General features: G+C 50.0%; 1 protein-coding gene across 2 annotated transcripts; it reads left to right on the top strand.

Moving 5' to 3' along the window:
• Positions 1–19,890: 19,890 nt before the first annotated feature.
• VAMP2 (vesicle associated membrane protein 2) lies at positions 19,891–23,619 on the top strand. Of its 2 annotated transcripts, none has more exons than XM_066264200.1 (5): positions 19,891–20,033; positions 20,504–20,624; positions 21,086–21,244; positions 21,329–21,380; positions 22,953–23,619. In XM_066264200.1, coding segments are annotated over exons 1-5 (552 nt in total). In that variant the 5' UTR covers positions 19,891–20,031; the 3' UTR covers positions 23,171–23,619. The 2 variants fall into 2 exon arrangements, with proteins under 2 accessions (XP_066120297.1, XP_066120298.1); XM_066264201.1 differs by lacking the exon at positions 22,953–23,619 and adding an exon at positions 21,937–22,820.

Genomic DNA, 23,619 nt, shown 5'->3' with positions numbered 1-23,619 from the left:
AAGGTCAATTTAAAAAAATTTAAAAGGGGGGAATCATATCCTGGAACTCCTATGGGTCTACCATATCATGCTTTTTACTTAAAAATTTTTAAATTTCTTTTGAATGCTGATGAACAGGAGACGCCAAATCTTTTTCTCCTGCAAACTACTACCTTCTTTTATTTGATCCAGCTAATAACACCGTTTTGTCTTTTTCCAAATAGCTCCAGATATATGGAAAAGACTTATATAGGCGGAAGGGGATCCTCAAACCCCTCAGCGAGATCTTCTGAGCATGGTTTTTAAGATACCAAGAGGCAGAAAAAGCCCAATAGAGATCAGGTGACCTACCAGCTTTTAGGATACGCCCTTAAAGGCTCCAATGCCCCAAAGGGGTCTCATTATGCCATCTGGGTCCTGCTTCAATAGTAGAAAGGAAGGTCATTGAGCTAAAGCTTGCCAGACTTACATGCCTCTGCTGTGAGGAAACAGGGACACTGGAAGGTAGGCTTCCCCCTCGCTCCGCTAAGGGAGGGTTCAGTCTCTTCCAGCCCTGCTCCAGCCACCTATGACCTAACCTTGCCCAGAATGCTGGGGTTTGCCACTGAAGACTGAAGGTACCCAGGGCCGTCGGCCCCATCTACGACACTGTGGACGAGCCTAGGGTATTTCTTCCAAGAAGGTAAACTGATCTCATTTGCACAAGGGCCACTTAACTATGTCTTGCCTGAATAAGGGTTTTTTGTTGTTGTTGTTGTTTGTTTTTTTTTTTCTTTTTTCTGAAGCTGGAAACGGGGAGAGACAGACAGGCTCCCGCATGTGCCCGACCGGGATCCACCCGGCAAGCCCACTGGGGGCGACGCTCTGCCCACCAGGGGGCAATGCTCTGCCCCTCCAGGGTGTCGCTCTGTTGCGACCAGAGCCACTCCAGCGCCTGGGGCAGAGGCCAAGGAGCCATCCCCTGCGCCCAGGCCATCTTTGCTCCAATGGAGCCTTGGCTGCGGGAGGGGAAGAGAGAGACAGAGAGGAAGGAGAGGGGGAGGGGTGGAGAAGCAGATGGGCGCTTCTCCTGTGTGCCCTGGCCGGGAATCGAACCCGGGACTTCTGCATGCCAGACCGACGCTCTACCGCTGAGCCAACCGGCCAGGGCCAATAGTCAGGTTTTTTATTCTTCCCTCAAAGATCTCTGTTGTGGGCGTTGATAGTCCTATTTTCTGCTGCTTTGTTTAATATATAGTGTTTCCTCTATTCCTCCTACCTCAATGCCCCACATATATTTTAGGCTGGGACCTACTCCTAATTTAGAGCTCTCTTTCCCCCTTTTGCCAATTTCTATTATGAATCTACCTTTGCCACCCAGCTTAGTGTATCCCAAGGTTCTCTTTACCACGCACAGTCGCAGAGCTCCAGGGAAAAGCAACCTGGTCGCATCTCTCCAGAGGAGAACAGAAGCTCCATCTCCACACATGCTGCAGATGGCTTTTCCAGTCTACCTGAATCATTACCAGCTAGAAGCAGCGGTCATTAGGACTTGGTTGTGAGCTGCAAAGTATAGAATTGTGACAACAATTCCAGTGCCATGTGGACTTTTCCTGGACTCCTGCTCCTTGTGACAGCTCCTAACAGACTGAACTGGGGTTGGGTTGCATCTTTCAGGGATTTGGCATGGTGATGGGGCCAACTTGGACTTGATAAACATGTTAAGGACACTACTCTTTTATGGATTCTTGCTGTATTGGCCAAGAGTTTGCTTAAAGGCTTTAATCACTGTAAAAAAAAAAATAGAAGACTGGATAAAGAAGATTTGGCACATATACACCATGGTATACTATTCAGCCATAAGAAATGATGACATCAGGCCCTGGCCTTTTGGCTCAGCGGTAGAGCGTCGGCCTGGCGTGCAAGGGACCCGGGTTCGATTTCCGGCCAGGGCACATAGGAGAAGCGCCCATTTGCTTCTCCACCCCCCTCCTTCCTCTCTGTCTCTCTCTTCCCCTCCCGCAGCCAAGGCTCCATTGGAGCAAAGATAGCCCGGGCGCTGGGGATGGCTCCTTGGCCTCTGCCCCAGGCGCTAGAGTGGCTCTGGTCGCGGCAGAGCGATGCCCCGGAGGGGCAGAGCATCGCCCCCTGGTGGGCAGAGCATCGCCCCTGGTGGGCGTGCCGGGTGGATCCCGGTCGGGCGCATGCGGGAGTCTGTCTGTCTCTCCCCGTTTCCAGCTTCAGAAAAATACTAAAAAAAAAGAAAAAAGAAATGATGACATCAGATCATTTACAACAAAATAGTGGGAGTGAAATAAGTAAATTAGAAAAAAACAAGAATTGCAAGATTCCATACATTGGTAGGACATAAAAACGAGACTAAGAGACATTGACAAGAGTGTGGTGGTTACGGGGGGCAGGGGGAGGGAAGGAGGGAGAGAGGGAGGGGGAGGGGCACAAAGAAAACTAGATAGAAGGTGACAGAGGACAATCTAACTTTGGGTGATGGGTATGCAACATAATTGAATGACAAGATAACCTGGACATGTTTTCTTTGAATATATGTACCCTGATTTATTGATGTCACCCCATTAAAATTAATAAAAATTTATTTATTAAAAATAAAAATAGCCTGACCTGTGGTGGCGCAGTGGATAAAGTGTCAACCTGGAAATGCTGAGATCGCCGGTTAGAAACCTTGGGCTTGCCTGGTCAAGGCACATATGGGAGTTGATACTTCCAGCTCCTCCCCCCTTCTTTCTCTCTGTCTCTCTCCTTCTCTCTCTCCTCTCTAAAAAAAAAAAATGAATAAAGTAAAAAAAATAAAAATAAAATAAATAAAAAGAATATCAGTGGTGAAAAGTGGGATTAGTCAATAAAAGAACTGAGTTACCATCTGGGGGAAAATATGGATCAATCCTTAAATATTACAGGTAGGTCAAAGATTACAGAGTAAAAAAAAATAAAACCATAAACTCAAATCTTGAAATGTTAGACCTTTTTATTTTAATAATTTTAGACCTACAGAAAAACTGCAAAAATGGTACAGAATTCCTGTGTACCCTTTACCCAGCTTCTCCAAATGTTAACATCTTGCATAGCCATAGTATAATTTGAAACCAAGGAATTGGTGTTGATACAATACTATTAACTACTCTACAGGTCTAATTTAAATTTTGTCAGTTTTCAACCTAATGCCCTTTCTATCATTCAGGATCTAATCTAGGGCTTCACTTTGGATTTAGTTGTCATGTCTCCCTAGCCCAGGCATGGCCAAAATACGGCCCGTGGGCCGGATGAGTTTATGTGGCCCGCGATTAAATTTTTAATATTCTCCGCCACTTTAAAATCTCAGCTACTCAGAAGCGGAAGCGTCTTTGATGATTGGAAATCGAGATATTTAAGAAGATAGTGATATGCGGAAAAGAATTCACGTGTGACTAATCTAGGGTTAACTTCCGATAATTGGCCAAATGGATTTGCGATACTTCTTTTTTTTTTCTATTTTTCTGAAGCTGGAAACGGGGAGAGACAGTCAGACTCCGGCATGCACCCGACCGGGATCCACCCGGCACGCCCACCAGGGGGCGATGCTCTGCCCCTCTGGGGCATCGCTCTGTCGCGACCAGAGCCACTCTAGTGCCTGGGGCAGAGGCCAAGGAGCCATCCCCAGCGCCCGGGCCATCTTTGCTCCAATGGAGCCTTGGCTGCGGGAGGGGAAGAGAGAGACAGAGAGGAAGGAGGGGGTGGGGGTGGAGAAGCAAATGGGCGCTTCTCCTGTGTGCCCTGGCCGGGAATCGAACCCGGGTCCCCCGCACGCCAGGCCGACGCTCGCGATACTTCTTTATTTAAAAAAAAAAAATTCCATTATAAAGATTTACAACTTCTGTACTCGTCTGTATTCGATATGAACAGTTTGATGTTTAGCAGTGATGTGAAACCCACATTCTTTTTTATTCAGAGACAGAGAGTGAGTCAGAGAGAGGGAGAGACAGGGACAGACAGGCAGGAACGGAGAGAGATTAGAAGCATCGATCATTAGTTTTTCGTTGTGCGTTGCAACACCTTAGTTGTTCATTGATTGCTTTCTCTTATGTGCCTTGACCGCGGGCCTTCAGCAGACCGAGTAGCCCCTTGTTGGAGCCAGCAACCTTGGGTTCAAGCTGGTGGGCCTTTGCTCAAACCAGATGAGCCCGTGCTCAAGCTGGCGACCTCGGGGGTCTCGAACCTGCGTCCTCTGAATCCCAGTCCGACGTTCTTTCCACTGCGCCACCGCCTGGTCAGGCGAAACCCACATTCTTTTAGGCGGAGTTTGCCAGTGTGCACCCAAGGTCAAACAATTCATTATTTTTGTGGTCAAGTGTGTTGAATCAAGTGGCATTGTAGCATAGACAATAGCTGCAGTTGATAACTGAAAACGTGTCCGGGCTGTTTGTAAAATGAAATAATTGTTTTATTTGCTATTTAACCCCTTCAAGCTCATTCTATTAATTAAATATTGTTCGAATGATTGCGATAGTTTGGACATTTATATGGTATGTAATTATTTTTATTAAAATATTGTATATTAAAATTTTTTTCACTCACATTTATTCATAAACAAATTACATAATAAATTTTTTTTACTTTAATGAATTATTTTTGTATTTAACATTTTTTAATTTTAATATTTTGTCCAGCTGGTGAAAAAAGTTTTCTTTCTAATCTGGCCCGGGGGCAAAAACTGTTGGCCTCGCCTGCCTTAGCCTTTTCCAGTCTGAGACAGTTTCTTTAATTCTTTGGAGCTGGAAGCATCAACTCCCATATGTACCTTGACCAGGCAAGCCCAGGGTCTTGAACCGGCGAGCTCAGCATTTCCAGGTCGACGCTTTATCCACTGCGCCACCACAGGTCAGGCTGAGACAGTTTCTTAGTCTTTTTTTTCCCCCTTACATATTTGAAAATTACTGGCAAGTTATTTTGCAGACTGTCTCTGTTTGGATTTGTCCAGTGTTTTCTTGTGATTTACATTGAGGTTATGCATTTTGGGCAACAATATCACAGATGTAAATAGTTTGGAATGATAGTATTTCTAATTATGATGACAAAACAAGTCATAAAAGTCAAGACGTACATCTAAAATATATTAAGATGTTAAAAGTATACATGGCAAAAGTTAAAAGATAGATGACAATCTAGGGAAAATAGAATTCATATTGCAGAGAAAGGGCTAATTTTGATATGTATCTCATACACACACACACACACACACACACATATTATGTTTATTTATTGATTTTAGTGAGAGGAAGGGGGAGAGAGAGACATGTGCCCTTACTGGGGATGAAACCGCCACCCTCTGTGCTTCTGGATGATGGTCTAAACAGCGGAGGTATCTGGCCAGGGCATCCATCCTCTCTGTGTCTTAGAAGAAAAATGCCAGTGGCGGTACAGCTTGGTTGGTTAGAGCGTCATCCCAGTACGCAAAGGTTTGTGGGTTCATTCGCTGGTCAGGGCACATAAAGGAACAGATTGATGTGTCTATCTCCTTTACCTTCCTCTTTCTCTAACATCAATAAGTAAGTCTCTTTGCCTGACCGGTGGTACAGTGGATAGAGTGTGGACCTGGGATGCTGACAGCCCCGGTTCGAAACCCCAAGGTCCCCGCTCTAGTGCAGTCTCATGGCCTTGAGCATGGGCTTGCCGGTACTCAGAGAAAGGCAGCGAAGGGTTCATACAGTTTGCTTCCCTTTGTGTAGAGAAGTGGAAAGCTGTGTGCACAGAACATCTCTGAAAGGAGCGGAAGGAACTGGAAGGACTGGTTGTCGGGGCGCAGACACTGGGTGGCTGGGAGACAGGGTGGGAGAGAGACTTTCTCCATATGCTCTCTTGAACTTTTGGAATTTGAACCACATTTTAAAGAAACATTCAAACTATAACATTTAAAAAGAATATGAGCCTGAAGCTGCTTATATCCCCTGTTTGGAACTGAAGCTAAGTCAGAGGCCAGCAGAGCTAAAAAAGAAAGCAGTGGATCCCTGCTGATAGCACGTGAGCACCTGGATCCTGCTGTTTTTGTGAGCTGTGAGCCTCCAGGTTCTTTTTTTAGTTTAAACCTGAGCTGTTATAACCTTGCGGAAACTTCATTTCGTATATATGTGAAATTTCTGCAAGACTTTATTCATTTGGTGGGGAGAGGCAGGAAGCATGAACTCCCGTTTGTGCCTTGACCCGGAAAGCCCAGGGTTTAAAACTGGTGACCTCAGGCCTGACCTGTGGTGGTGCAGTGAGATAAAGCGTCGACCTGGAACACTGAGGTTGCTGGTTCGAAACCTTGGGCTTGCCTGGTCAAGGCACATAGAGGAGTTGATGCTTCCTGCTCCTCCCCCTTCTCTCTCCCCTCTCTAAAAATCAATAAGTAAAATATTTAAAAAAATTAAAAAACAAACAAACAAACAAAAACCTGGCGACCTCAGCGTTCCAGGTTGACATTTTATCCACTGCGCCACCACACATGAAACTGTACTATGTTTTATCCAAACAATTTTAAAAGAAATATTTAATGTGTTTAAAAAGTAAATAAAAATGTTGGCCTCAGCCAGTTAGCTCAGTCGGTGTCATCCGGAAATACCAAGGTTGCTGGGTTTGATCCCCAGTTGGGGCACACACGGGGAGTGGCCAGTGAACGCATAGCTAAGTGGAACAGCAAATGAGTGCTTCTCTCTCTCTCTCCCTTCCTCTCTTTTAAAAATCAATCACTTAAAAAAATCCATCAAGGCATTTATCTAGGCCAGGGGTCAGGAACCTTTTTGGCTGAGAGAGCCATGAACGCCACATGTTTTAAAATGTAATTCTGTGAGAGCCATACAACAACCCGTGTAAGTTATGCATTATCCAATAAAAATTTGGTGTTGTCCCAGAGGACAGCTGTGATTGGCTGCAGCCACCTGCAACCTTGAACATGAGTGGTAGGAAATAAATGGATTGTAATACATGAAAACGTTTTATGTTTTTTGTTTGTTTGTTTGTTTTTTGTATTTTTCTGAAGTTGGAAACGGGGAGGCAGTCAGACAGACTCCCGCATGCGCCCGACCGGGATCCACCCGGCATGCCCACCAGGGGGCGATGCTCCGCCCATCTGGGCTGTTGCTCTATTACATCCAGAGCCATTCATTCTAGCACCTGAGGCAGAGGCCACAGAACCATCCTCAGTGCCCGGACCAACTTTGCTCCAATGGAGCCTTGGCTGCGGGAGGGGAAGAGAGAGACAGAGAGGAAGGAGAGGGGGAAGGGTGGAGAAGCAGATGGGCGCTTCTCCTGTGTGCCCTGGCCGGGAATCAAACCTGGGACTCCTGCACGCCAGGCCGATGCTCTACCACTGAGCCAACTGGCCAGGGCCTGTTTTATTTATTTATTTATTTGTTTGTTTTGTTTTGGTTTTTTTTTGTATTTTTCTGTAGTTGGAAACGGGAAGGCAATCGGACAGACTCCTGCATGCGCCCGACTGGGATCCACCCAGCATGCCCAACAGGGGGCGATGCTCTGCCCATCTGGGGTGTTGCTCCGTTGCAACCAGAGCCATTCTAGTGCCTGAGGCAGAGGCCATGGAGCCGTCCTCAGTGCCTGGGCCAACTTTGTTCCAGTGGAGCCTCGGCTGCAGGAGGGGAAGAGAGAGACAGAGAGGAAGGAGAGGGGGAGGGGTGGAGAAGTAGATGGGCACCTCTCCTGTGTGCCCTGGCCGGGAATCGAACCCGGGACTCCTGCATGCCAGGCTGATGCTCTACCACTGAGCCAACCGGCCAGGGCTGTTTTATATTTTTAACGTTATTTTTTTAATTAAAGATTTGTCTGCGAGCCAGATGCAGCCATCAAAAGAGCCACATCTGGCTTGCGAGCTATAGGTTTCCGACCCCTGCTCTAGGCTTTAGGTTTCCCAAATGTAAACTCAAAATAACCCCTATGTCAAGGATTGAGGGGTTGATTGATCATGGCAGGTATTTGCAACAACGATCCTAAGAACACTTTTATAAAAGAAAAAACAACGAAAATCTGCAAACAACCTAAAAGGCTGGTCCTTGAGGGACTAGTTAAATAAACTGTGGTAAGACTTTTGGCTAAACATGGAAGATTGGTCATGAGCATTTGTCTTCTTTTTTTTTTTTTTTTTTTTTGTATTTTTCTGAAGCTGGAAATGAGGAGGAAGTCAGACAGACTCCCGCATGCGCCCGACCGGGATCCACCCGGCACGCCCACCAGGGGGTGTCGCTCTGTCGAGATCAGAGCCATTCTAGTGCCTGGGGCGGAGGCCAAGGAGCCATCCCCAGCGCCCGGGCCATCTTTTGCTCCAATGGAGCCTCGGCTGCGGAAGGGGAAGAGAGAGACAGAGAGGAAGGAGAGGGGGAGGGGTGGAGAAGCAAATGGGTGCCTCTCCTGTGTGCCCTGGCTGGGAATCGAACCCGGGACTTCCGCACGCCAGGCCGACGCTCTACCAGGGCCTGTCTTCTTTCCGAAGGTTAACTAAGTAACAGGAGGGGAGTTAAAGAGGCGAAAATCGCCTGACCAGGTGGTGGCACAGTGGATAGAGCGTTGGGCTGGGACGTGGAGGACGCAGGCTCGAAATCCCAAAGTCACCCGACTTGAGAGCGGGGTCACTTGCTTGAGTGTGGGATCATAGATATGACCCTATGGTGACCCATGGTCTCTGGCTTGAGCCCAAGGTTGCTGGCTTGAGCAAGGGGTCATTCGCTCTGCTGTAGCCCCCCAGACAAGGCACATGAGAGAGAGCAATCAATGAACGACTAAGGAGCCACAGAGAAAAATTGATGCTTCTCATCTGTCTTCCCTTCCTGTCTGTCCCTATCTGTCTCAGTCACACACACACACACACACACACACACACACACGAAGGTGTAAATCTACAAGGACTAAGAGACCAGGAGAGAGAACAGCAGCAAAGGATTTCAGAGGCTGAACAGCAGCCAAAGTGTGGTGACAGACCAAGCAGGGCAGAGGGAGCCGGGAGGACATGGCACCTGAAGACCCCGGAGACCCCAGGCGCTGGGTCTGGCCTGCTAAGCACGGTGGCTGAGAGTCTGCATTCAGTGACAAAACCCCTGGGGCTCCCTCACCTTTACACCTGAGTCCCACATCCCGCCTCTCCCTCTACATGCTTATTTTGGAGGAGGCTTTGAACTTGAGGACACCAGGCCCAGCAGAGTCCCACCCTACTCCAGATCCACTCCCACATCAAGGGCAGGGGATGGAGACTAGGACATACTGTTCTCTCAAAAAAACTGAATGGCCCCAGAGACAGCCTGTCACCTATCAACACTTGGGAGCTCCTGTGAAAAGGCTTTCACTGTCCTCCTGCAAAACTGCCAGCCAGTGAATGCCCTGTCCCCTCACACCCACCCACACAGCTTCCGGTCCTCCCGGTGGCTCCCATTCAATTCGAGCAGAGAGCCATGGACCAGCGGATATTTGAGAAAAGCCTCTAAAAGGAAAAAGAGACACTCTCCCGTCCATATATATTATTTAAAAATAACAAAAACAAAAAAAGCCAATTAAATCTACAAGAGACAGAGATCTTAGGGAGCAAAACCAAAACAACAAAAAACCCTATAACTAGCCCTGGCCGGTTGGCTCAGTGGTAGAGCGTTGGCCTGGTGTGCAGGAGTCCCAGGTTCGATCCCCAGCCAGGGTACACAGGAGAAGCGCCCATCTGCTTTCCACCCCTCCCCCTCTCCTTCCTCTCTGTCTCTCTCTTCCCCTCCCACAGATGGGGCTCCATTGGAGCAAAGTTGGCCCGGGTGCTGAGGATGGCTCTGTGGCCTCTGCCTCAGGCGCTAGAATGGCTCTGGCTGTAATAGAGCAATGCCCCAGATGGGCAGAGCATCGCCCCCTGGTGGGCATGCCAGGTGGATCCCGGTCGGGCACATGCAGGAATCTGACTGCCTCCCCGTTTCCAACTTCAGAAAAATACAAGAAAAAAAAACCCCAAACAAACAGAAAAACACCTAGGAAAAAACCCTATAACTAGAAAGTTAAAAGAATGGAGGGGGCAACTCAATATATAGTCTATTAGTTTTTGTGGGTTTTTTGTATTTTTTATTTATTTATTTTTGTATTTTTCTGAAGCTGGAAATGGGGAGAGACAGTCAGACAGACTCCCACATGCGCCCGACCGGGATCCACCCGGCACGCCCACCAGGGGCAACGCTCTGCCCACCAGGGGGCGATGCTCTGCCCCTCCGGGGGGTCGCTCTGCCGTGACCAGAGCCACTCTAGTGCCTGGGGCAGAGGCCAAGGAGCCATCCCCAGCGCTCGGGCCATCCTTGATCCAATGGATCCTTGGCTGCGGGAGGGGAAGAGAGAGACAGAGAGGAAGGAGGGGGGGTGCTGGAGAAGCAAATGGGCGCTTCTCCTATGTGCCCTGGCCGGGAATCGAACCCGGGTCCCCCGCACGCCAGGCCGACACTCTACCACTGAGCCAACCGGCCAGGGCGGTTTTTTGTATTTTTTAAAGTGAGAAGTGGGGAGGCAGAGAGACAGACTCCCGCATGTGCCCGATGGGGATCCACCTGGCATGCCCACTAGGGGGCGATGCTCTGCCCACTTGGGATGTTGCTCTGTTGCAACTGGAGCCATTCTAGCGCCTGAGGTGAAGGCCATGGAGCTGTCCTCAGCTCCCAGGGCCAACTTTGCTCCAATGGAGCCTTGGCTGTGAGAGGGGAGGAGAGAGAGAAAGGAGAGAGGGAAGGGTGGAGAAGCAGATGGGCACTTCTCCTGTGTGCCCTGGCCGGGAATTGAACCTGGAACTTCCACACGCTGGGTCAACACTCTACTTCTGAGTCAACCAGCCAGGGAAGTATTTTTGTTTTAAAAAGAAAAAAAGCCCTGGCTGGGTAGCTCAACTGGTTAGAGCATTGTCCGAATACACCAAGATTTGACCCCTGGAGAGGGCACATACAAGAATCAACCAATAAATACATAAATAAGTGGAACAACAAATCCATGTTTTTCTCTCTTTTTTCCTCTCTAAAAAAAAACCAAAAACAAAAACAAAACACAAAAAAATCAATAAATTTAAAAAAAGAAGAAAGAAAGAAAAAACTGTCTACAAGTATCAATAATAACAAGACTAGAAACAGCAACAATGTCAGGTAGGGATCCTGGGCAGCTTAGAACCAGGGCTCACTGTACATTCCTTTGTAACTTTTGAGTTTTGATTGTTACCTATTACCTAGTTTAAAATCTACCATCACCTGACCTGTGGAGGTGCAGTGGACAGAGCATCGACCTGGAATGCTGAGGTCACCGGTTTGAAACTGTGCTTGCCCAGTCAAGGCACATAGGACAAGCAACTACTACGAGTTGATGCTTCCTGTTCCTCCCTTCTTCTCTAGCTCTCTCCCCCTCCCTCTGCTCTCTAAAAATCAATAAATAAAATCTTTTAAAAAATATATTGATCTCACATCCACAGCTTGGTCAGCGTGGTTGGTTAGAGCCAGCCAGCTCTATCCTTGGTCAGTGCACATACAGAAACTGTTCCTGTCGCTCTCTCTGGCTCTCCCCTCTTCACTTTCTAAATCTATCAATTAAACAACACAACAAAAACATAACTCGCCTGACCTGTGGTGGCGCAGTGTATAAAGTGTCAACCTGGAATGCTGAGGTTGCCAGTTTGAATCCCCCCGGCTTGCCTGGTCAAGGCACGTATAGGAAGCAACTAATATGAGTTGAAGCTTCCCCCTTCTCTCTCTCTCTCTCTCTCTCTCTCTCTCTCTCTCTCTCTCTCTCTCTTTCTCTCTCAAAATCAATAAATAAAAAAAAAACTCTAAAAAAAAGAACAACTCATGCATGTGGTGATTTAAAAATTGGGAGGGACATCTTGGCAGCGGAGGCCCCTCCTGCAGAGCAAGGGGTCCCGGCCCCACACCAGGCTCCCCAGCCAGGGTTCCAGCCAGGAAGAGAAGTCCCCGTCACTGCCGGCGGCCCTGAGAACCAGCAGGTATTGTGGCTGAATGAGCCAGATGTCTGCTGGAGTCCCCAGCATTCCGGTTAAAGGGTCTGCATGAGACTTCCTCCAGCTCACTGGCTCTGAGCTCCAGCACTGTGGCAGCAGCTTGCAAGATGCCGGGGACATACAGGGAGGAACTGATGTAAGGGCAAGGGCTGGAGGGGCTGCTTTCTCCCAGAGGGCCGCTTTCTCCCAGACAGAAGTGCTGGTTCCTTTGCAGTTCTCTGCTGAGCCCTCCCCCTGTGCCGGTGGGTGCCAAAAGGGATTCCCCACCAGCTGGCTAACACTGTTTACCTGCCCTGGTGATTCCCTCAACTTGTGAGTCTACCCAAGCAATTTCCAGGGGCTTTTCCATAAAAATGGCCTGTTTGGGCCTATGTTTTAGACTTTCCTAAAATGTCTCAAACAAGCGACATTTGGCCTTGGCATGCCCTGTACCTCTTGCCAAGTGGCCTCAAGCCTGGCACTAATGGCAGCCGGCCTTGGTTCAGAGCTTAGCCTCTCCTGGCCACCTCCAAGCTCAGCACAAGTAGCAGCCACCTGCAGATCACTCTTTATCTCACGCTGGGTAGCCAGGTGGCCAGGTGGCCCCAGGCAGAGCACAGGCAGCAGCTGACCTTGTCCTGCACCTCCCAGGAGGCCCTAGAGCCAATGCTTCAGACCATGCCAAAGCACCTCTGTGAGCAACATATTTGAGGGGCGGAGTAAGCAGACACCAAAGCCCCTCTGAAGCAAGTCCTGCTCCATGGGGGTGGCCCCTGTACAGCATATCCTCCATATGGTCACAGCTAGTCTTTGCAGCTGATTGGCCTGGGGGTAAATCCCTCCCATTGATGTGCCTACATCAAGCAAGGCCCAACCACACAACAGGAGAGTCCACGTGGCCCATGTGGGGAATGCACCTGGAGTGCCAGCTCAGGTGATCAGGGCTGAGCCCCTGGGCCCTCCAGGAGACCTACTACATAAGGCCAATCTATCAAAACCAGACTGGGAGACATAGCAGCTCCAATTAATACATTGAAACAAACACAGAGAGGCAGCCAAAATGAGGACACAAAGAAACATGCCCAAATGAAGGAATAGAACGAAACTCCAGAAAATAAAACTACACCAAATGGAGACGAGCAATCTACTGGACGCAGAGTTCAAAACACTGGTTATAAGGGTGCTCGATGAACTGAGGGGAAGAGTGGATGAACTTAATGAGAACTTCAACAAGGACATAGGGGGAAAATATGACATAGGAAACATAAAAATAGAGAGAGGCCCTGGCCAGTTGGCTCAGTGGATAGAGCATCAGCCCTGTGTATGGACGTCCCAGGTTTGATTCCCAGTCAGGGCATATAGAAGAAGCAACCATCTGCTTCTCTCCCCCATTTCTTCTTCTTCCCCTCATACAACCAAAGGCTCTATTGGTTTGAGCATTAGCCCTGGGTACTAAAGATAGCTTGGCCTGACCAGGCGGTGGCGCAGTGGATAGAGCATCAGACTGGGATGCGGAAGACCCAGGTTCGAGACCCTGAGGTCACCAGCTTGAGCGCGAGCTCATTTGGTTTGAACAAAGCTCACCAGCTTGGACCCAAGGTCACTGGCTCGAGCAAGGGGTTACTTGGTCTGCTGAAGGCTCGCAGTCGAGGCACATATGAGAAAGCAATCAATGAACAACTAAGGTGTCACAATGTGCAACAACAAAAAAACAACTAATGATTGATGCTTCTCATCTCTCTGTTCCTGTCTGTCCCTGTCTATCCCTCACTCTGACTCTCTGTCTCTGTAAAAAAAAATAATAAAATTAAAAAGAATAATAATAAAGATAGCTTGGTTGGTCCAATCATGTCAGCCTCAGGTGCTAAAAATAGATTGGTTGATTGGAGCACCAGTCCCGGACAGGGGCTGCCAGGTGGATTCCAGTTGGGGCACATGTGGGAGTCTGTCTCACTATCTCTCTTCCTCTCACTTGGGAAAAAGAAAAGGGAAAAACAAAACAAAAAAAGGCGATTGCCTGACCTGTGGTGGCGCAGTGGATCAAGCGTCGTCCTGGAATGCTGAGGTTGCCGGTTCAAGGCCCTGGGCTTACCCGGTCAAGGCATGTGTGGGAGTTGACGCTTCCTGCTCCTCTCCCCTTCTCTCCTCTCTCTCTCTCTGTCTCTCTTCACTAAAATGAATAAATAAATAAAAATAATTTTTAAAAATGACAATTAAGGCCCTGGCTGGTTGGCTCAGTGGTGGAGCGTCGGCCTGACGTGCGGGGGACCTCTCCCTGGCCAGGGCACATGGGAGAGGCGCCCATTTGCTTCTCCACCCCCACCCCTCCTTCCTCTCTGTCTCTCTCTTCCCCTCCTGCAGCCGGGGCTCCATTGGAGCAAGCATGGCCCGGGCGCTGGGGATGGCTCTGTGGCCTCTGCCCCAGGCGCTAGAGTGGCTCTGGTCGCGGCACAGCGACGCCCCGGAGGGGCAGAGCATCGCCCCCTGGTGGGCAGAGCGTCGCCCCTGGTGGGTATGCCGGGTGAATCCCGGTCGGGCGCATGCGGGAGTCTGTCTGGCTGTCTTTCCCCGTTTCCAGCTTCAGAAAAGTGCAAAAGAAAAAAAAAAGACGATTAAAACATAAAAATGAACCAGTCAGAAATGGAGAATACACAAACTGAAATGAAGAATACATACAGGTCCTGACTGGTGAGGGTGCAGTGGATACAGCATAGACCTGGGATGCTGAGGGCCCTGGTTTGAAACCTCAAGGTCACTGGCTTGAGTGCAGGCTCATCCTACTTGAGTGCAGGCTAGCCAGCTTGAGCACAGGGTCTCTGATTTCTTGTTTGTTTTTTAATTTATTCATTTTAGAGAGGAGAGAGAGAGAGAGAGAAGTGGGGGAGGAGCAGGAAGCATCAACTCCCATATGTGCCTTGACCAGGCAAGCCCAAGGTCTCAAACCAGTGACATTAGCATTCTGAGTCAACATTTTATCCACTGCACCACCAGGGATCAGGCAGGGTCACTGATTTGAGCATGGAATCATTGATATGACCCCATGATTGCTGGTTTGAGCCTAAAGGTCTCTGGCTTGAAGTCCAAGATTACTGGCTTGAGCCCAAAGGTCACGGCTTAAGCAAGGGGTCACTGACTCAGCTTGAGCCCCCCGCCCCCATCAAGGCACATATGAGAAGCAACCAATTAACAACTAAAGTGACAACTATGAGTTGATGCTTCTCATCTCTTTCTCTTCTTGTCTCTCTCTCTCTCTCTCTCTAAAATAATAATTTGTAAAGAAGAATAGAGGGCATCAACAGTAGAGTAGATGAAGCAGAAGATAAAATCAGCGATTTGGTAGATAAGGAAGCAGAAAACACTTAATTAGAACAGCAAAAAGAAAAAAATAATCCAAAAAAAAAAACGAGGATAGTTTAGGGAGCCTGTAGGACAACTTCCAATGTACCAACACTGGCATCATGGGAGTGCTGAAAGAAGAAGAGTGAAAGCAAGGAATTGAAAACCTATTTGAAAAAAATAATAATAAAAAACTTCTCTATCTCGGACACTCAAGTCCAGAAAATGCCGAGAGTCCCAAACAGATGAATCTAAAAAGGCCCACACCAAGACATACCATAATTGAAATGCCAAAGGTTATAGACAAAGAATCTTTTTTTTTTTTTTTAGACAAAGAATCTTAAAGTAGCAAGAGAAAAGCAGTTAGTTACCTACAAGGAGTCTCCCATAAAACTGTCAATTGATTTCTCAACAGAAACTTTGTGGGCCAGAAGGGACTGGCATGAAATATACAAAGTGATGAAAAGCTATTCAAAGGACTAGTAAAGAACTTCCTATATAAGAAAAAGCTAAAGGAGTTCATCACCACTAAACTAGTATTACAAGAAACATTAAAGGGTCTTCTTTAAAAAGAAGACTCCCAGCCTGACCTGTGGTGGCGCAGTGGGATAAAGCATCAACCTTGAATACTGAGGTTGCTGGTTTAAAACCCTGGGCTTGCCTGGTCAAGGCACATATGGGAGTTGATGCTTCTTGCTCCTCCCCCTTCACGCTCTCCCTCTCTTCTCCCCATCTCTAAAAATTGAATAAATAAAGTATTAAAAAAAAAAAAGAGTCCCTGGCTAGTTGGCTCAGCAGCAGTGCGTTGGCCTGGCGTGTGGAAGTGTTTGATTCCCAGTCAGGGCACACAGGAGAAGCGCCCATCTGCTTCTCCACCCTTCCTCCTCTCCTTCCTCTCTATCTCTCTCTTCCCCTCCCACAGCCAAGGCTCCAAGGCTCCATTGGAGCAGCATTGGCCTGGGCACTGAGGATGACTCCATGGGTTCTGTCTCAGGCACTAGAATGGCTCTGGCCACAAAGGAGCAATGGCCCAGATGGGCAGAGCATTGCCTCCTGGTGGGCATACCGGCTGGATCCCGGTCGGGTGCATGCAGGAGTCTGTCAGACTGCCACCCTGCTGAAAACTTCAGAAAAATACAATAAATAAATAAATAAAAGAAAAAACACTTAAAAATATGATCAATAAAATGGCAATAAATACATATCTGTCAACAATTACTTTAAATGCAAACGATTAAATGCTCCAGTCAAAAAGCATAGGTTGGCCGTGGCCAGTTAGCTCAGTGGTAGAGCGTTGACCTGGCGTGCAGGAGTCCCGGGTTTGATTCCCAGCCAGGGCACACAGGAGAAGCATCCATCTGCTTCTCCACCCCTCCCCCTCTCTGTCTCTCTCTTCCCCTCCTGCAGCCAAGGCTCCATTGGAGCAAAGTTGGCCCGGGCGCTGAGGATGGCTCTGTGGCCTCTGCCTTAGGCGCTAGAATGGCTCCAATTGCAGCAGAGCAACGCCCCAGATGGGCAGAGCATCGCCCCCTGGTGGGCATGCCGGGTGGATCCCAGTCGGGCGCATGCAGGAGTCTGTCGGACTGCCTCCCCATTTCCAACTTCAGAAAGATACAAAAAAACAAAACAAAAACAAACAAACAAAAAAACCACCATAGGTTGTCAGTTCAATCCCCATTCAGGGCACATACATAAACAGAATGCTGTTTTCTCTCTCTCTCTCTCCCCCTTTCTCTCCCTCAGATCAATACTAAAAATTAAAAAAAAAACAAACCCAAAAAACAAAAAGACCCAAACTGAGCACATGTGTCAATCCCTATAAAGCTGCTGACACACAGTGGATCCCTGGTCATTTCTCTCCTTGGGGAGCCCAGGGTCTGGCAGGCAGCCCAGAGCCTTCTTGACCTGAAGGCTCAGCCAGAGGTCACAAGGTTTGAGCAGCTGATTGGATGGTGGGTGGTGGGCTAGCCATTGGGTTTGTATTCCAAGGAGCATACCCAAGGGCCTGTTTCTTTGCTCCTAATTAGAAGGCCTTGATTTACAAGTTGCATTAAGGGACATACAAGGTCTCCAAAATTAATTACGATTTTGGTGGTCTGGTTTGACTCCCGTGGATGGAGCTAGTTCATGACTCATGTGGAAACGGCTTAGCCCCCTTTCATCCTAACTTCTTAGCTGAAAAGAAAACAACAACAACAATAAACCCTTATTAAAGTGTCACCTACATCAGAATCACCAGAGGTGCTGGTTAGAAGTGTACTCAGGCCCCGCCCACATCCTGTGAATAAGCCTTGGGAGGGAGGCCCACAGAGACAGCTGACAACTCCTGAAGCAGGTAAATGTAGAAGCCGGATCTCAGTTATATAAATATTTTACCTTATTTTTCTTTAGTTCATCTTACCCCTATTTGGGTCTTCATTCTATCTGCTCAAAGAAAACATTCTTTTATTCATTTCCAGGTGAGCCTGATCACCTACCCCTTCCCTTCTCCTGCCTCCAGCATTGATGTAAATTTGGGGAGTTCCTTAACACCACAGCCCAGGCTGCAGGGGGGGGGGAGGCTGCTCAGTGAGAGCCCTGACTTCATGGATCACACATGTCCTCATTTCTACTCTGTTGCTGCTCCCTCCGGATCAAACAGCAATAGCAGTGTGCCAGCTTCCCAAGCCACACCCCATGGCTCTGAAATTTATTTCAGGTTCTGTCCCTTCTGTGTCCTGGACTCAGCCATGGCTGGAAATTGGGAATCACTTCTAAACGAGTGTCTAATACTTTGTCTAGTCTTCTGCTAGCTTCTTCACAGCTAATGCAGGGAGAGTGTTGGGGTACAGTTGGGGTGGGGGGCTCTGCCTGTTTGTACCTCCTTCCAACCCTTCCAATCCTAGACCCAGGCACTGTATGTAGCTATTGAACTTAAAAGCTTAGAATTTGGTGTTTTTGTTCTCTGGCTAGAGAGTAGAGCAGTCTCAGGTCCAAAAAGCAAGAGCGAGTACCCCACAGTGGGATCTGAAGCTGGCAATCCACAGTGGGATAATGGAAGTTGCTCTTTTTTTCCTTGTACATAGGCTGAACCACCAGATGTTGTGTGTCAGTGCACAAGGACCAGGGAACTGGCTGCTTCTTGGAGAAGGATGGAGTTGAAGCCATCTTATTTGAGGATCTGCTGCGTCCCTGAACCTAACACCCAGGCTCCCTGCTCACTCACTTCCCCCAGACAGCTAGGAAACAACACCTCTGGTGACATAGCCAGTCTGCTGGGAAGGGGTGGGGTGCTGCAGGGGGGAGGTACTCACACCCTAAGGGCCTGGGAAGCCCGGTTGGAGGAGGGCAGAAGCTGGCTCCTGTCTGTCTCAGAGACCAAGGCCACCAGCCTCCTCTACTCCCCATCTGGGGAAACAGTGAAGACCCTACTAGGGCTCTCCTAAGATGCCTCCTTCTTAATCTTTGAGCTTTGCTTTCACCCACTGGATAGGGGGTCATCTGGTCCTACCTTTTCTGGCTGAGGTGTCAGGATTACTGGGAATGAGCTGGGCAGGGTGTGCAGCAGCTGGGTCTGTCTGTTTACGAGACCTAAAGAGAGATCGTCAGGGATGGAAGGGGTCATGGACAACCTTCTCCACTATGATCCAGATCAAGCCATGTAACAAAGATATATTTAGTGCCTACACAGCTAATGTATTTTGGGTCCAAGAACAGGGCTAGAACTGTACAAGGTCACACCTATGGGGCTAATACGCATGTAATGTCGTACCATGTAACCTGCATACCGCAGGCACTCCCTTTCCCTACTGTCCTCTATCCATCAGAACAACAACAAATTCAAAAACCCCAAAACCCTGTCTCTTTTGGCCCAGACCCTGTGCCTGGGAAAAAAGGCTGAGCCCACCTCTTTGGGCCAGGGTGGCTGACCCAATTCTGGGCCAGACGTAGGTTTGGGCCAGTCTGCAGCCACCACCAACGTGAAGCAGCCCTACGGGGCAGCCTCATACGCTCCTCCGTGGGGTCCTAAGCTTGTCCTTTCTCAGTAGGGTCTACCCTGCCAGCGCCCATGGTTTGATCTCCAGTTGTGAGGAGGGGTAACTTGCACACCCGCAGTGACTTGGCAGGGGTGTGGGGTAAGAGCCTGCCTGGTGTCTTTTCCTTCATATCCCCCTACTCAGTGTCCAGGAACCCCCAGACCTCCTTTGAGTCCTCCACCCCAAAGGTGACAGGTTGGTTCCCAACTTCCCCTCAGCAGCAGGGTTCCAGCTTATTGGCACTGCCCTGGCACCTGCACTTGCCCTTTCTGATTTCCCACTCCCAGCCCGTGCCAAGGGCTGAAGACGGGTCAGCAGTCGTCGGGAGCTGGTTACAGGGCGAGATCTTGGGCTGTGTGGGCCAGACTTGTTTCGAGGCTTAGGGACCATCGTGCGGGCTCTGTTGCGACTGGGAAGGCTGGCAGTGGCGGTGCGAAAGCCGCAGCAGGTAGGCTGCGGACGGTGCAGACACCCGGCTGCGCCAGGCGCCCCGCCCCGCGGGCACGCCCCCCGCCCCACCGCGCCGCGCCGCGCCGCGCTCCGCCCCCGCGGCCGGCTCCCGACCAGTTGCCACTGCGCCCCACCCCCGCCGCAGTGCCCGGATGTGGGTGACGTGCGGCCGCCATCTTCCCGTCCCCGGCAGCCAGCGCTAGTCGGAGCCAGCGCGAGCCGCCGCCGCTGCCGCCGCTGCCGCCGCCGTCCCTGCTGCTGCGAAGTCCTGCGGCCGCTGCCCCCGCCATGTGAGTCGGCCGCCCTTGTCCTTCCCGGCTGGCCCGAGCCGACTGCCGCCCTGGGGTCCAGACAGGGGCTCGACCCGCGCCCCTAGCGCTCCCCACGCCCGGAGGCCAGGCCAGAGCCCGTGACTGCGCGCGGGCGGTGGCCGCGGAGAGGAACGGACCTGGTGTCTGTCCGCCCGCCCCGCCCCTATCATCGCTGCCGCCGGTCATTTCGGGTCGACCCCGGACCATGTCTGAGGTCGCTCTTCCTTGACAGGCGGGGAAACCGAGGACTGGAGTGGGGAAGGAGACCTCACTCAAGGTCACGCAGCTTTTCAGCGGCGGGGCCGGACGAGATCCAGGCTCCCTTCGGGTGGCCTTCCTCCGAGGAAGGGAGAGAGAGGGACGGATGGATGGACAGGAGGATGGGCGGAGCCCTGACTGCGGGGCCAAAGGATGCAGGCCCCGGGTCTTAATCCATCTCTGCCCCTCAGGTCGGCTACCGCTGCCACCGCCCCCCCTGCCGCCCCTGCTGGGGAGGGGGGTCCTCCCGGGCCCCCTCCAAACCTCACCAGTAACAGAAGACTGCAGCAGACTCAGGCCCAGGTGGATGAGGTGAGTTGGGGTGGGGGTGGGGGGGTGAAAGGCAGCGGGAAGGACCCTGAGTGTTGGCAGACTAGTGTAGGGGTCCACTTGGGCTGAGGTGATGGCAGTCACGTTTATGAATTTTGGGGAAAATATACCATAGCCCATTCCTGTCGGCGTGACTTGGAGGGGCCCTGGAGCGTTAGCCTTGACAGCCTGGGGTGTCTCAGCCTAGGCAGATAGATGGGCTCTGGTGACCGGCAGGCTGCTTGAAATTCGATAAGTAGAGGGTGCTGCTATGACATCTGAGATGTCTGGCTATCAGCATGCCCGTTGTGTGCTCCTTGCATGTCCCCAGGAGCGTTAGGCATGTTCTGTGTGTGTCCTTGGCATGTTAGCTTGGCGTGTTCTGTGTGTGGGCACGTGGTCCGGGAGTGCCCTCACTGAAGTGGGCCTTGGCACACCCCCTGCCTTGCGGGCTCCTTCCCCAGGTTGTGGACATCATGAGGGTGAACGTGGACAAGGTTCTGGAGAGGGACCAGAAGCTGTCGGAACTGGACGACCGTGCAGATGCGCTCCAGGCAGGGGCCTCGCAGTTTGAAACAAGTGCAGCCAAGCTCAAGCGCAAATACTGGTGGAAAAACCTCAAGGTAAGGACAGAGCCAGGTAAGAGGACTGGCGGGTGAATGGGGGTTGCATGGTCTGTCTCACTGACCCTCCCCTTTCACCTCCAGATGATGATCATCTTGGGAGTGATTTGCGCCATCATCCTCATCCTCATCATAGGTGAGTAGGGCGGGCGGGAATGGTGAGGGCCCTTTCTTTGCAGAGATTTCCCCTATGAGTTCTGGGTTTTGAAGGTCATTAACCTATTTTTTACTATTCAGCAAAAAGCATACAAAGCTGCCAGTGGCAGTTCTGATTCATTTAGAACCCAAAACCTGGATGTTGTTGAGTCTGCACTTTGCCTGGTTGTGGACAATTCTGTTAAGATTTTGGGAAGCCTGGAATTGGGGAGTAGGAGAACAGGAAAGGCTGAGGGGCTTGAGCCAAGGCTAGGAAACCAGCCACCCAACTGTTTAACAGCTTGTGGTCTCAGAGACCCAGAACACTAGGGTTCTCTGGCCCTAAGACCATACCGTGGGGTTGAGGAGACCTTGGAAGCCACCTGTCAAGCCCCATGGCTTTATAGGTGCAGAACCTGAGACCCAGAAGGGGAAGGGTGTCAGCCAGCTGGGGAGTGGGGAGGGAGGGAGCAGGGCCAGACCTGACACACTGCTTTCTCTCCTTCTCTCTTTCTCCCTCTCCCCTCTCTCTCTCCTTTCTCTTCCCCTCTCTATAGTTTACTTCAGCTCTTAAACCCCTGAGGAACCTGCCCAGAGAAGGGCCTCCCCCCCTTCCCCAGCCGCCCCTCCACCTCTCAGCCATATCTTCCAGCCCTCCCATCTGTGTGTGTGTCCGTGTGTGTGCCCCCCTGTAAATAGCCAGCTGTTATTTATACATATATAATATTATATATATTTGGTCTGTTTGTAGTTTTATTACTAGAAGATTTTTCCGGTTGTCCTTAACACTCCTTCCTGAGGTTCCTGACACCTTTCTCTTTCCCTCCTTCCCTTTTCCTCTTTTCCTGACCAACCCCAAGTCCCTTCATTTGCATCTGCTATGCAATAGTCCCCTTTCCTCTCCTCCTTTCCTTGGATTCAGCTGATCCTTCCTCCCACCCTGGCCTTTCCCATACCCCCACCCCATACAAAAGAACCAAACCAAAATAGACGAAAAGCAATTGTCCAGGCCTCCCTAGGTGCATCCTCTTCGCATTATTTGGGAGGCCCTGAGACTGGCCCCACTTGGTCCTAAGAATCCCAAGGTCTGGGAGCTTCCAGCATGTTAATTAGCATTCATTTGCATACTGACATTCGTTTTTGTTTTCTTTTTTAAATTATATCACTCTTTCTTTCAACCCATGGTTTTTTGATTTTTTCACTGAGGAGTTAGTCCTCATTGGTCCTTGTATTACACTTTCATTTGCATGATATTACTTGTAGATGGTGGGGAGCCTAGGCTTTTGGGGAGCCAGGCTGTTCTGGCCCCAGAATCATCCTCCTCCTAGTCACTCTAGTCCAGTTTGTCTCCCCTCCCCCATTTTCCAAACCTGTTGTCCCTTTCTCTCCCTCCCCTGAGCTGGTGTGTACGTGTCTTGCAGTTCAGTGTGTTATGATGGACCAATAATTCCACCACTTGGAGTTTCTCCCCACGTTCCTCATCCCCAGTTTTCATGTGGGGCGCTAAACTGACATTCCCACGGGGTCTCCCTCCCTCCCATCTGCCTGATCTTCCCCCTCCTCCTCCCACCAGGAGAGTTGGGGGTTGGCCACAATCTGATCTCTTTTGGGAGAGGTGGCTGCCAGTGTCTGAAGGGTCATCACTGCCTTGGAGAGGAGTGGAGCAGGGCAGAGAATCTCCCCAATTCCTGCCTGAAGTCTTCTCTGGCCCCACCCCTGCTGGGGGTTGGAATGAAAACTCTCCTCCCCAGTTTGGAGGGTGTTGCCTCCTTCACTGCCCAGCTCCTCTGACTGCCCCCCCTGAATTCAAGGTGGGGGTACTAGTCACTGCCAATGTGTGTGTGGGACTTGCTGGGATGGGGGTTCTTGCCCCTCTTCAGGGTGGTCAAGCCCAGAGAGAGACATGTCTTCTCCTTAGGTGAAGTGATAGAGGAAGGGTCTAATATCTTTTTAAATGGCACAATTTTGGGGGGGTCTGAGGGTATAGTTCTTCAAACTGCTACTGGAGGGGACCCCCCCAACTCTTTCCCCCACACTCAAGGTTTCTGTGTGGAGAATCAGGGAGATCTAAGCTGTGGTTTGAAAGGGTAGGGAGAGATGCTGGGGGTGGGGGTGCTGTGCTCTAGATCCCCCCCATATTATCCCAGTGTCCCCTGCCCCTTTTCCCTTACCCCAAACCCCTAATTCTGTGGCGCATCCAGATTGTGAAAATGTACAATAAATGTGTAATGAGTAACTAA

The sequence above is a fragment of the Saccopteryx bilineata genome, chromosome 2 (genome assembly GCF_036850765.1).
Source record: "Saccopteryx bilineata isolate mSacBil1 chromosome 2, mSacBil1_pri_phased_curated, whole genome shotgun sequence".
Taxonomy (NCBI): Eukaryota; Metazoa; Chordata; class Mammalia; order Chiroptera; family Emballonuridae; genus Saccopteryx; species Saccopteryx bilineata.
Note: the sequence above shows the minus strand (reverse complement) of the source record. Positions and strands in the feature narration are given on the sequence as shown.

What these genes read in the sequence shown, in the direction of transcription:
- VAMP2 (XM_066264200.1), top strand. An exon ending in CTCAGGCCCAGGTGGATGAG is followed by an intron (nt 20,625 to 21,085) that starts GTGAGTTGGGGT and finishes CTCCTTCCCCAG; the next exon opens with GTTGTGGACATCATGAGGGT. An exon ending in ACTGGTGGAAAAACCTCAAG is followed by an intron (nt 21,245 to 21,328) that starts GTAAGGACAGAG and finishes TTTCACCTCCAG; the next exon opens with ATGATGATCATCTTGGGAGT.